Source organism: Penicillium subrubescens (assembly GCF_028828155.1).
Source record: "Penicillium subrubescens strain IBT 31985 chromosome Unknown utg000004l_segment0_segment0, whole genome shotgun sequence".
Taxonomy (NCBI): domain Eukaryota; kingdom Fungi; phylum Ascomycota; class Eurotiomycetes; order Eurotiales; family Aspergillaceae; genus Penicillium; species Penicillium subrubescens.
Window position 1 is genome coordinate 549675 of NW_026643154.1, and position 11967 is coordinate 561641.

General features: G+C 51.7%; 7 protein-coding genes across 7 annotated transcripts; 5 read left to right on the top strand and 2 right to left on the bottom strand.

Moving 5' to 3' along the window:
* Positions 1-393: 393 nt before the first annotated feature.
* Positions 394-708, bottom strand: N7473_005288 (uncharacterized protein; the record flags this gene model as incomplete). The annotated part of the gene is made up of 1 exon (XM_057151228.1): positions 394-708. The coding sequence occupies one exon, from the start codon at positions 706-708 to the stop codon at positions 394-396; it is 315 nt and encodes a 104-aa protein (XP_057009033.1).
* N7473_005289 (uncharacterized protein) lies at positions 702-3516 on the top strand (the record flags this gene model as incomplete). Its single annotated transcript, XM_057151229.1, has 3 exons — positions 702-1059; positions 1118-3319; positions 3389-3516. 3 exons carry the CDS (start codon positions 702-704, stop codon positions 3514-3516), a joined length of 2688 nt encoding a protein of 895 aa, XP_057009034.1.
* Positions 3517-4174: 658 nt separating this feature from the next.
* Positions 4175-5701, top strand: N7473_005290 (DODA-type extradiol aromatic ring-opening family dioxygenase). Its single transcript, XM_057151230.1, has 4 exons — positions 4175-4634; positions 4708-4880; positions 4934-5094; positions 5156-5701. Exons 1-4 carry the CDS (start codon positions 4323-4325, stop codon positions 5617-5619), a joined length of 1110 nt encoding a protein of 369 aa, XP_057009035.1. The 5' UTR covers positions 4175-4322; the 3' UTR covers positions 5620-5701.
* A 145-nt stretch (positions 5702-5846) lies between these two features.
* N7473_005291 (L51/S25/CI-B8 domain-containing protein) lies at positions 5847-6376 on the bottom strand (the record flags this gene model as incomplete). The annotated part of the gene is made up of 4 exons (XM_057151231.1): positions 5847-5905; positions 5961-5993; positions 6082-6188; positions 6291-6376. 4 exons carry the CDS (start codon positions 6374-6376, stop codon positions 5847-5849), a joined length of 285 nt encoding a protein of 94 aa, XP_057009036.1.
* A 403-nt stretch (positions 6377-6779) lies between these two features.
* On the top strand, positions 6780-7938 carry N7473_005292 (mitochondrial pyruvate carrier family protein). The gene is made up of 4 exons (XM_057151232.1): positions 6780-7051; positions 7122-7137; positions 7299-7435; positions 7501-7938. Exons 1-4 carry the CDS (start codon positions 6858-6860, stop codon positions 7694-7696), a joined length of 543 nt encoding a protein of 180 aa, XP_057009037.1. The 5' UTR covers positions 6780-6857; the 3' UTR covers positions 7697-7938.
* A 666-nt stretch (positions 7939-8604) lies between these two features.
* Positions 8605-10339, top strand: N7473_005293 (putative extracellular exo-polygalacturonase; the record flags this gene model as incomplete). Its single annotated transcript, XM_057151233.1, has 8 exons — positions 8605-8914; positions 8984-9350; positions 9406-9464; positions 9521-9681; positions 9739-9927; positions 10004-10105; positions 10159-10233; positions 10298-10339. 8 exons carry the CDS (start codon positions 8605-8607, stop codon positions 10337-10339), a joined length of 1305 nt encoding a protein of 434 aa, XP_057009038.1.
* Positions 10340-11014: 675 nt separating this feature from the next.
* Positions 11015-11920, top strand: N7473_005294 (SDR family NAD(P)-dependent oxidoreductase; the record flags this gene model as incomplete). The annotated part of the gene is made up of 1 exon (XM_057151234.1): positions 11015-11920. One exon carries the CDS (start codon positions 11015-11017, stop codon positions 11918-11920), a length of 906 nt encoding a protein of 301 aa, XP_057009039.1.
* Positions 11921-11967: the final 47 nt, after the last annotated feature.

Genomic DNA, 11967 nt, shown 5'->3' on the forward strand with positions numbered 1-11967 from the left:
ATTTGGCCGGCCTAAAAAGTGACGGGCTTGCATTGGCCCCATTTCTGCAGTCTGACAACCTCCGGTGGTCTTGGAAGCCCCCTGATCGTCAGGTACCAGACCAGCATAACCGCGCGCCTTTTGCCTTGCCCCCAGTCTGTCGTGCCAGTCAAGAGTCGAAGATGCTTGAATGGACGGAGAGAGGCCATCTTGTGTTTGATCTCTGCTAGGCAACCAACCGTATCAAAGCCATCGAGTGTTATGCCAAGAACGGGGGCAGGCAGACGAAGAAACATCCGGTGGAGTTTGAAGTCGATGACGGCAGGTGTTCCTGGGCTCCGAGTCGTTGTGGGTCGGCTTTTTATTAAAGTGTGCTGGTCTCCTTCAAACTTCCCCCGACCGCCCTCAACCCCCTCAAATCTCCTCCTTCCCCGCGCGCCCTGCAATCGCAGAGTTGAAGGTTTGGATTCTTTTGTTCTGTCGTGGGAAGCTCGGTTGATCGTGGTGAGTCTCACATTCTTTGCCTCGCACCTGATTTTTGCCTTCTTTGGCACGTGGTACCGTCCCGTGCGGAGTGGAAGTGCGCTCGTCTGCGACATGCTGACCTCGTTTGAGCAGGGACTGGGAACTCTCCTTGCATGCGACTTTAGCCGGCCTGCGCGATCGCAAACTCCTGGTCATCGACTTCGGCCGCTCCTCTGACTTGTCCGCAACTCGAAGCCATGGCATATCCACAGCGCCCGGCTCAGCGGCCGCCTCCTATGAGGCAGTATGACCAAACCCCGGTGTCGCCTGCCTCAGGCCCCGGATATGCGCCTGATGCAGGATTCGGAGGTGGATATGGAGAAGGAGGATATGACTACCAGAGCGGTGGAGCTGGAGGAGGATATGAAGATCCAGCATACAGTTACCAGACTGGCCCTCCAGGAGCCCCGCCATATGGGTCGTCGCAACAACCACGCTCAATGCGCCCACCTCCTGGACCGGGCGCACCAGATGCTAGACGTCCTTCGGCGGGATATGATGACCGTCGAGGATATCCTGGAGAGCGCCCACCGGGATCAAGCCGGTCGCGACCTCGTAAGTATAAACTTGAGTTCTGTCTCCCCAACATGCTCTGTTCTAACCAGAATATTAGCGGGTGGTCGGCCCCCTCCAGGTAACTTTGACAGTCCCTTTCCCGCTGTTCCTGGCGGGAGAGACCCTCGAGACCGACGCGGTCCTCCGCCACGAGGAGATGGTCTAGAAAAAGGCATGGCGGCGATGGACATCAATGGCCGAGGTCCCCCACCTCGACCACACACATCCAACTCCAACGGACGACGGCCAGATATGCGACAACCGCCCCCGCGAGGACCACTTCCGAGTCGTGGTCGTGGAGGGTACCCTCCCGGTCCCTCTCGTGCAGCCAGCTCCGGACGTACTGATCGGCCCGATCGAGCCTACGGGGATCCCAATGGACCTTCCATGGGACCACCAGGTCGAAGCGCAACTATGCCTCTTGCGACGCCGCCAACCATGTATCCTGGTCAGTCATCCTATCGAGAACCCGACTATGCCTCCAGTCCCATGGGCGAGATGCCCCCAGCGCGCCCCAATACTGCGGGTGGCATGCGACCTACTCGCCGTCCTGCCAACGAGCTGGATCCTGGCCTCGGTGCCGGTTTGATGGTCCCACCTGATCCAGGCAGTCGGATTTCTTACGCACCTCGAGAATTTTTGGATAGCTACTACGAGGGCACTGATGACGAACCTGACATGCCTAATTTCGATGCGATGCCGGCGGAACACAAAGGTCCTATTGATGAGATGGGACTGGACACTCCAAAACCGATGCAAACGCCCACTTCCCCCTCTTCCTCAGCCGGCGGCCAGTATGCGCCCTACACACCTGATTCAAGCACCTCACGATCGCGATCTCAGCCCGACCTCCGACAGCCTACTGCTCCTAATCAGTTTGAAATTGCGGGCTTCCAGTTCGATATTCCCAATGATGCACCCCCAATGCCGATGCATGGAGGTAACGGTGGATACCCGCCGAACAGTTATGACGAGCCTGGATACTCCCTTAATGGCCATGCCCCGTACCAAAACCAAGGATATCCCATGGAACAGCCATCACCTCATGACGAAAACCCAGATGCTCTTCCTCACCATCCGATGCCGATACCATTCCGTCCAGGTCATGACCAAAAGCCAGCCCCGGTACGCCAGTACGGCGGTGGTCCAGGCGCAGCCCCAGGACCAGGTCCCGCACCTGGACCTGGCCCTGGACCTGGCCCTGGCCCTGCCGCTCCCCAGCCTATGCCAGCAGTTGAAAATGGACCGAAGCCTGTCACACATGAGGAGTTGAACCAACTACAGATGAAGGCACGAGGCAACCCTGGCGATCAAAAGACGCAGCTTTTATTGGCCAAGAAACTAGTCGAGGCATCCACCGTGCTTGTGGCTGACAACAATCGCCTTGACCCCAAGATGAAAGCCAAGGCTAAAGAAAAGTACGTGATGGATGCGTATAAGATTGTGAAGAAGCTCGCTTCAACCGGGTACCCAGACGCGCAGTTCTACCTTGCAGACTGTTATGGTGAGGGTCAGTTAGGATTGGAAGTCGACGCCAAGGAGGCATTTGCCTTGTACCAGTCTGCTGCCAAGGCTGGCCATGCGCAGTCTGCATACCGTGTAGCCGTGTGCTGCGAGATTGGTGCCGAAGAAGGTGGCGGTACCAAGCGCGATCCGTTCAAGGCCGTGCAGTGGTACAAGCGCGCTGCATCGATGGGTGACACACCCGCCATGTACAAGATGGGTATGATCAACTTGAAGGGGCTGCTCGGCCAAGCCCGGAGTCCACGCGAAGGTGTTTCCTGGCTGAAGCGTGCTGCTGAACGTGCCGACGAGGAGAACCCACATGCTCTGCACGAATTGGCGCTCATGTACCAGAATGCGAGCGGCAACGACATCATTGTCCGCGACGAAGCATACGCCTCACAGCTCTTCCACCAGGCTGCTGACCTGGGCTACAAGTTCTCGCAGTTCCGACTTGGCACGGCGTACGAATATGGCTTGTTGGGCTGCCCAGTTGATAACCGGACGAGTATTATCTGGTATACTCGTGCTGCTGCGCAGGGCGAGCACCAGAGTGAGCTCGCTCTGAGTGGATGGTATCTTACCGGATCGGAGGGCATTCTTCAGCAGAATGATACCGAGGCGTATCTGTGGGCACGAAAGGCTGCGACAGCCGGTCTTGCTAAAGCCGAATATGCGATGGGATACTTCACCGAGGTTGGAATCGGTGTTACAGCGAACTTGGAAGATGCGAAGCGGTGGTATTGGCGTGCTGCGGGTGAGTAAATCGTTTTAAGAGTATGAACTGATCAGGAGTTCCCAGCTAATCATTCTTTTCTCTTTTCAGCACAAGGATTCCCCAAGGCCCGGGAGCGTCTGGAAGACCTCAAGAAGGGCGGCAGTCGCATGCAAAAGACGCGTCTCTCTCGCTCTGCCGTTAACAAGCAGAGTGATGGCGATTGCACTATCATGTAATTTTCTATCTACCTTATTGCCATGCTCGAACATCTCGACTTTTTCGAGTTTTTGTATGGAACTGGTTTCTGTTCATTCGCAGGCTGGCATGCATGTATCTTCCTAATGACCACCGGCGCTTGATGTATTTCTTTCCTGTCTTGATGTGATTGCAGCCTTATACCTCTGTTAGTTTCAGTTGAGCAGGACTCTCTCATCTCGGGTCTGGGCTGTACAATTCCCCCTTTGTTAAGGCATTTTCTTTTCTTCGCATTCTTCTGTTGCTCGAGTACATTGTCATATTTTACTCCCTCTTTTCCGTTCTCGATTCTGTGCATACAAACTCCCTTTTTATTCCCTCGTGGAACAAGTCATGACTGATGGACACGATTGGTCGCTCTCGTCAAAGGTGCGAATACTCTGGAGCTAGGCCTGGTTGCATTTGTTTCTCATAGAATGGAATCACATATGAAATTCCCACCATAACCTCTACTACCGTAAATCCCTAAACATGCCATTTATTCCCTCTATATTGCTCTTGTCTCCTTATTTAGCGGGCCGCTGCTACAAGTTACCGTGCGGGCCCATTCCGCGCTTACACAGCAATCGGATCGGCTTATGCATCGGCATTCCCATACATCCGACGCGGGCGTAGTATTTCTAATTATTTTACCGTACGAGAAGCCAAAATCCTTAAGCCCCCTACTATACTATTACCAGATATAACCTCCTTAAGCTTGGGCCCTCATCACAGTATCTCTGGTAGCGTCCACTTCTGCCGTCACCATTGCCACTCCCGTCTCCCTTCACATGTCCCGGGGGTATATATGTCGTCGGAAGCACGCCAACAGAACACCCCACCAAAAAACCATTTTGCGCCTCTGCACACGAATAACCGTCGACTCTTCCTGCTTTCGGTGGTAACTGTTTTTGCCGCTGCGCTGGTTGCCATTTTCTGGCCCGATACCGTCAATCTGTTCGCTTTTCGTCGCTTTTTCGGTTCTTCCTCGAGGACTGCCGCTGCTACCAGCTCTGTAGCTGGGTCACTTTCTGCACCTGCTTTAGCATCGTCGTCTGGGATTGCGGATCAATCGGAGGTCAAGATGAAGACGCCTGTTTATTTCCTGAGTCATGGTGGGGTGAGTTTCAGTTGTTTATGGAATCGGAATCGTACTCGATAGGGTTGATGGGCGTTGTGCTGATTTTAAATAGCCGAATATTATGTACAACGTGGACCACCCGGCGTATAAGAAGTTGAATCAAATCGGACGGGAGATTACGACAAAGGTGAAGCCGCGCGCTGTGGTGGTGTTCTCGGCTCATTGGCAGGGTGGGAGGGATACCATCTATGTGAACACTGCTGAGGAAACGGATCTGATATATGAGTATGTTGCGACAGACCAAGACCAAGGAGTTGTGGGCTAATAGGGTTATGCAGTTTCTATGGTTTCCCGGATCATTACTACAAGGAGAAGTATCCCAATGTGGGCAGCAAGGAAGTGTCGCATAAAGTGCTTGATGCGCTGAAGGAAGCCGGTATAGAGGCGAAGGGTGTGAAGCGCGGGTTGGACCATGGTGTATGGGCCAGTTTCAAGTGCGGTGAGTCTTACAAAATTGAACCAATAAATACACTACATGGTCCATACTGATACCAATGCAGCATTCGAGCCCGACTCGAACCCATTGAACGTCCCCGTCGTGCAGGTCTCCCTCTTCGACACCGAGGACCCGAATCAGCACTACCGCCTCGGCCAAGCTGTCTCCCGGCTGCGCGAGGAGAACATCCTAATCATCGTCTCCGGCATGGCCGTGCATAACCTGCGCGACTTGCGGTTTACATTCGGGAATCCGCGCCCCATGCCGTACGCCGTTAGCTTCGACGAGGCGCTTAAGGACGCTGCGACAACCGCGCCTGCTGAGCGGGAGAAGGCTCTAACCGATCTTCTGAAGCGTCCTGATGCTCGCCAGGCTCACCCTACATTTGACCATTTGCTGCCTATTCACGTTGGAGCAGGTGCGGCGCAGGAGGATGTGGGTAAGAGAATCTGGACGTTGCCAGAGGGTAGCATGAGCTGGGCGCAGTTTCGGTTCGGAGAGCTGAGTAATGCTAGTACTTCGCTGTAGCGGTAGTCACACACACAATGTTTTGAATAGAATGCATAGCATAGCAATAGGCGAAAATGAGCATGGATGGAATTGATTGGATGGAATTGGAATTGAATTGTTGATTTTGATGAGGTTCGATTTCATCTATAGGTACAAGGTACATGTAACTTTGGGACGGGATAACGCGCAGAAGGAAAGATGGGAAGGACGATGCGTGGGAAGAGAATGATGGGAAGAGAAATTCGTTATGAAGTCTGCTTCACCAGGGTCGTGATGCGCTCTTCGATCTGCGAGTCGGACAGGCCTGTGCAAAGTCAGCGGTTGGTAGCTTGAACTCGAATCACGCGCTGGAAACTTACCGGACAGAGCCTCTTGGGTCTCCTTGCCAAGCTCTATATTCAATGGGTTAATACCATTAGTTTTGTCCAATAATGGTGCCAATTGAGGATTTCTCGCGGTGCAAATCGGGTATTGGCGTACCGTATCTAGCAAAGACTCGCGGCTCGGTGCCGGAGGCCTCGCGCATCAGGATGGGAGTGTGGGGGTTGTGCTTCTTCATGGTAGGGTAGGCGCGGTTCAGGAAGGACCTATTTAGCCAGAGGATTGTTAGTCAATTGCTTCCTGAAACACCCGCAGGTAGCCTATGAGCTGGCAGGGCACTGGAAATGGGAGGGTGGATGGGAACATGCCTTGTGGCAGCGCTCTGCTCGGAGGACTGGCAGAAGAGGAAACGGAGCTCCTTCAGGCCCTTGGAGAAGACGTATTTGCCCGACATGGTGAATGGCAGTCAGGAAGGAGGCGGGAGGTTAGGAAGTCGTGTATGAGGCCGAGGGGTATCACGAAGCAGGACGAGGGCGGAGGTGCATTATTCAGTTATTCGCAGTGATGGTGATTCGCCCAGCAAAGAGACACTGCCGCTAGTACTATTTGAGGTTAGCGGGATATGGATTACCTCAGCCGGAAGGCACTGGCCGCGTGAGTTGGAATTAACGATGAGATAGATGGGTTGAATATTCTCAATTGAATAGTTAAGGCTATTTTCTATTCTTATCTAACGACTATTTCTCTTTTTTCTACAATTTTCGTGGTAGTAAACACACATCAACTCAACTCATCCGGCGGAAAACTCGCTGATCCGACTCACCGGCCGATTCCGCCCTTCTTCCCTCACAACCCCAACCTTTCGGGAACCAACTCGATCTCGACCTCGATCTTGACCCTCTCCTCTCCCCCTCCTCGTCCACCAGCCAGACACAATGTCGTCGTCTCGCGTGGGTTTCCGCTTCCTCAACAACGCTCGCTTTGCGTTCCGCAATGCCTCTGCGCCATTCCGCCGGCCGGGTGCCCAGGGCTTCCGCTTCCAGAGCTCCGAGGCCGGCGCTGCTGAGCAACAGAGCGCTTTCCAGCGCATGTGGAACAGCCCTGTTGGTGTGAAGACTGTGCATTTCTGGTATGATTGATCGACTGGATTGAGCTTTGTTTACGGTGATGTGAGATTGATGCTAACTTTGGTCTGATAGGGCCCCCGTTATGAAGGTACGATTTGTGACTCGATCAATCTCCCCGTTTCGATAAGCGCGATTCCCTCTTGAGATACCCTTTGAACATTGTCGAACCTACGAGACTGTGTGGAATACGTGGAATCTGGAAGTTCAAGACTATAAGAAAGGACATGGCTGATTTCTCCTCGCGAATAGTGGGCGCTTGTCATCGCCGGTATCTCCGACTTCAACCGCCCAGCTGAGAAGCTGTCTCTGACCCAGAACTGCGCCCTGATGGCCACCGGTGCCATCTGGACTCGCTGGTGTCTTATCATCAAGCCCCGGAACGTCCTGTACGTCCTGCTTCTATCTATCTTCCCTGTTGTATCGACTCCCAGCTAACTCCACACTTTTTTAGCCTTGCCGCCGTTAACTTCTTCCTCGGATGCGTTGGTGTCGTTCAGGTCTCCCGTATCTTCATGTGGCAGCGCAGCCAGAAGGGTTCTTCCCTTGAGGCTGCTAAGGAGCTCGAGCACGAGGCCGCCGACTCTGCCAAGGCAGTCGTGGACCAGGCTGAGACCGCTGTGAAGGCTGCTGCTGAGAAGACTGCTTAAACGAAAGCTGATACAGAGTGAAGTTGCGGTTGCGGTTGCAGTTGCAGTTGCGGGCACTGGAAAGATTTGGATGGATATTTGCTTCGCATTTAGACCTCGGGGGAAAACTGTTGAGACGAGGGTGATTCATCTGGGATCCGATCGAGAGTCTGTTTACCATTTGCGCTGACATATATTGTGTCTATGGGGGACCCGCTGTACATATAAACCATGCCAGTGATTGTTTCTGTTTTTCTCATTGACGATTATTCCGAAAGTAGATCGTGGGACCGAATCTCAGTAGTGACTGTTAGAATAAACGGTAATTTTGTCCGACTCAACACAGGCACAGCCCTATCAATGCACGAATCACAATATGGAATTATTCCTATTTTTCTTCAAAGATAAGAGACATAACTCCTGCAAGAGTTCCCCCGAACCTTGCAACATACGCAGGTCCCAAAATGCTTCTCCAAATGCTTCCCAACCACCGTGTCGAGTTTAGCCGGGATTTTCCTCCCAATCGGCGAATTGCACCTCAGATCTTCCTCCAACCGGACCCCCACAATCATCTCCATCGACGGAATCCAAACAGTTTCAATCTCCGAATTCTTCGCTAACGCGACGCCCAGTGCCTGCCCACGCCAGCTTCACTCTCCAGCTTCCCCACAGTCCGCACGCCGGTTCCCCCGGATGAAGTCCTCAACGTGGGTTACCCCACCGAATCGCGACACGGGGGAGAATTAGCGCAGTGCACGTTTCCCCAATGGATATTGGATGCGAATATGGGAAAGCTAATTTTTGCGAGCGGAGAATATATAAACATGAGCTGCCACTGGGGGGTCAGTTGTGGTTTCTTGCCGATCTCTCTCCATTTCAGAACGAAAGCTCGATCCCTGATCTGACCTGAATTGTTGTTGCTCGTCACAATGAAGGTGTCCAATGTCTTGACACAGGCCATTGGCCTGGTGCTGTCTCTCAGTGCTGCTGCCGACGCCAATGAATTGTCTCGTAGTGCCTCGTGCCATCCCCATAAGCCATTCCATCCTCTCCCTGCCAGCCAGGTCCGACACAAGACCTGCCATGTTCCGAGTCATGGCGACGGTACCGACGACTCGGCCAATATCCTGTCGACCCTGAAGAAATGCAACAATGGCGGTAAGGTCGTGTTTGACGCGGACAAGACCTATACCGTTGGCAAGGCCATGGATATGACCTTCCTCAAGCACGTGGATCTCGGTATGTGATGATACAAACCCGAAAGCGGAGCCCTCCAAAGGATATACAAGCTAATCTACGTTATCGTAGAAATTCTCGGAACAATTCAATTCACCAACGACACCGACTACTGGCAAGCCAATGCCTTCAAGCAAGTCTACCAAAACGCGACGACTTTCTTCCAGCTCGGCGGTACAGACGTTAACGTCTATGGTGACGGTACCCTGGATGGCAATGGCCAGGTTTGGTACGATCTGTACGCCTCAGATGCGCTTATTCTGCGTCCCATTTTGGTTGGTATTATCGGGCTGCACGGCGGTACTATCGGCCCTCTCAAGCTGCGCTACTCCCCACAGTGGTACCACTTTGTCGCCAACTCGTCGAATGTTCTGTTCGAGGGTATTGATATTACTGGCTTCAGTAAGAGCAAGAACACTGCCAAGAACACTGATGGATGGTGAGTAGACTCGCAGAAATATGGGAAAGGATCCAAGCTAACCAATATTGAACAGGGATATCTACCGGTCTGACAACATCGTCATTCAAGACTCGGTGATCAACAACGGTGACGGTACGTGATATGAACCAAAACTTGAATTGTTACCAGCAAAGCTAATTTTCTTTTAGACTGCGTCTCCTTCAAGCCAAACAGTACCAACGTTATCGTCCAGAACCTTCACTGCAACGGCTCGCACGGCATCTCCGTTGGTTCCCTGGGCCAGTACAAGAACGAAGTCGATATCGTTGAGAACATTCTCATCTACAACATTTCGATGTTCAATGCCTCCGTACGTGCCATGACAGATTGATTGTTAATGTCGAGTAAAGGCTAATACAATATATAGGACGGTGCTCGCATCAAGGTCTGGCCTGGTGTTGCCTCTGCTCTGTCCACCGACTTGCAAGGCGGAGGTGGCTCTGGCAGTGTCAAGAACATTACCTACGACACCATGACCATCCAGAACGTCGATTATGCCATTGAGGTTACCCAATGCTACGGACAGAAGAACCTCACTCTCTGCAATGAGTACCCCGTACATTATCCCCCCGTATTCTTGACTATTTACTGTCTTCATGAAAATACTAACCATATCTTTTCGGATTATACAGAGTAGCATGACCATTTCTGATGTTCACTTCAAGAACATCAAGGGTACCACCTCTGGCAAATACGACCCCTTGGTCGGAACGATTGTCTGCTCCAGCCCCAATGTAAGTTGAATTTTATCCCTCAAGGAAAGCTGGGTTATATCTAACTCTACTAGGTCTGCTCGGATATCTACGCCTCTGAGATCGCGGTGAAGAGTCCTAAGGGATACAATGCATTCACTTGCACTAATGTAAGTTTATCGAATATTTTGTACGAGAGAGAGACGAAACGCTAATCTTATTTTACTTGTACAGGTCGACGACAGCCTGCTGGCTGTGAACTGCACTTCCCGCTAAACAAAAGATGGGAGCAGAGTAGGTTGAGAATTTGTTATATTTAGAAGCGATCGATACGAATTTAATAAGATTGAATTGTAGCCTCTCATTACACTTCGGTTCCTACCAACCAGACCGTAAATTCACCTTAAATCTCCAGAGTTCGTGATAAGCACGAGATAGTAAAGCTTAACGAGGCCTCTGAGTCTGGCATCGGAGATAGCCGGATTTAACCCTACCCTTCAAATCCAATCCAAGTCGACACATCGTGAACACCCTGCTTCATCAATGCCCCAGATCAAGGAAAGCCGTTAGAATAAAGGTGATAATAGCCGACCTGTCCCCTCGTACAGAATCATTTGACGCTCGTGACTCGTACCGTGCTTCAAACTCGCAATTCGCTATTCGCCTATATTACCAATATGATACGGTGGCTTGCCGCTTGTGACTTCACCATTCTGATCTCGCCCAAGATTCCATTCCCGCAAAGGCTTGTTCCAGCCCATCTTTCCAATGCTGCTTGTTCTTTTGAGTTTAAAAATGCGAGAACCTCAGAATGACCAAGAGTATTTTAACCCCTCGATCGCGTCGACTAGAGGAACAAAATCTCTTATATTCAATTCTTCTGTTCATAACTTTCGTCCACATCACTGCTAGCCAGATCCTTATAGATCTGCCCCATCAACTACCATCAACATGGACGATATGGAAGACTACGTCCGACTCACAAACTCTAATGAATTGACCAATTTCGTCCCAACAACCCATCACGATACCTATCCCTACATCACACCCACAGGCACAGAACTCACCAACAAGTCCATTCTCATCACGGGGGTTTCACGAGGTCTCGGACGCGCCACAGCTATCCGATGCGCCAGAGCGGGCTGTGCGAAACTTGCACTTGCCGCTCGTTCCTCGCTAGAGGGCGTTGTGAAAGAAATCAAACAAAATGCCCGTGAAGCAGGCGTTGAACCACCGCAGATTCTCCCCTTGCAGGTAGATGTCAAATCAGATGAGTCTGTTCAGGCTGCTGCAAAGGCAGTAGAAGAAGCGTTTGGAGGAAAATTGGATATCCTGGTCAACAACGCTGGCCGTCTTTACGAATTCAAACCTATACATGAATGTGACCCTGCGAAATGGTGGGAAGCATGGGAAGTCAATGTCAAAGGAACATTTCTCTGCTGTCACTACTTCATGCCGCTACTTCTGAAGTCGGACACAAAGATAGTCATCAATTTTTCTTCCTTGGGAGCAAATTGTTTGACACTCGGAGGCTCGGCGTACCAGGCATCGCGTTTTGCTAATTGCCGGTTCACCGAGTTTGTGGCTCGGGACTATGAGAGCCAGAATCTCGTCTGTATTACTTTGCACCCTGGCTGTGTGAAGACGGATATGGCGGATGATTTCCCGGAGTCTTTGCAATTCATTTTGGTGGATAAGGCGGAGCTTCCTGCGGATACGGTTGTTTGGCTATGTTCGCAGCGGAGGGAGTGGTTGAGCGGTCGATTTGTTTGTGGAAATTGGGATATGGAGGAGTTGGAGGGGAGGAAAGGTGAGATTCTGGAGAAAGATCTGTTCAAGTATCGTATGACTATATAAAGTGGATACAATTAATGCACTGATGTATAATTGAATCGCACTGTTGG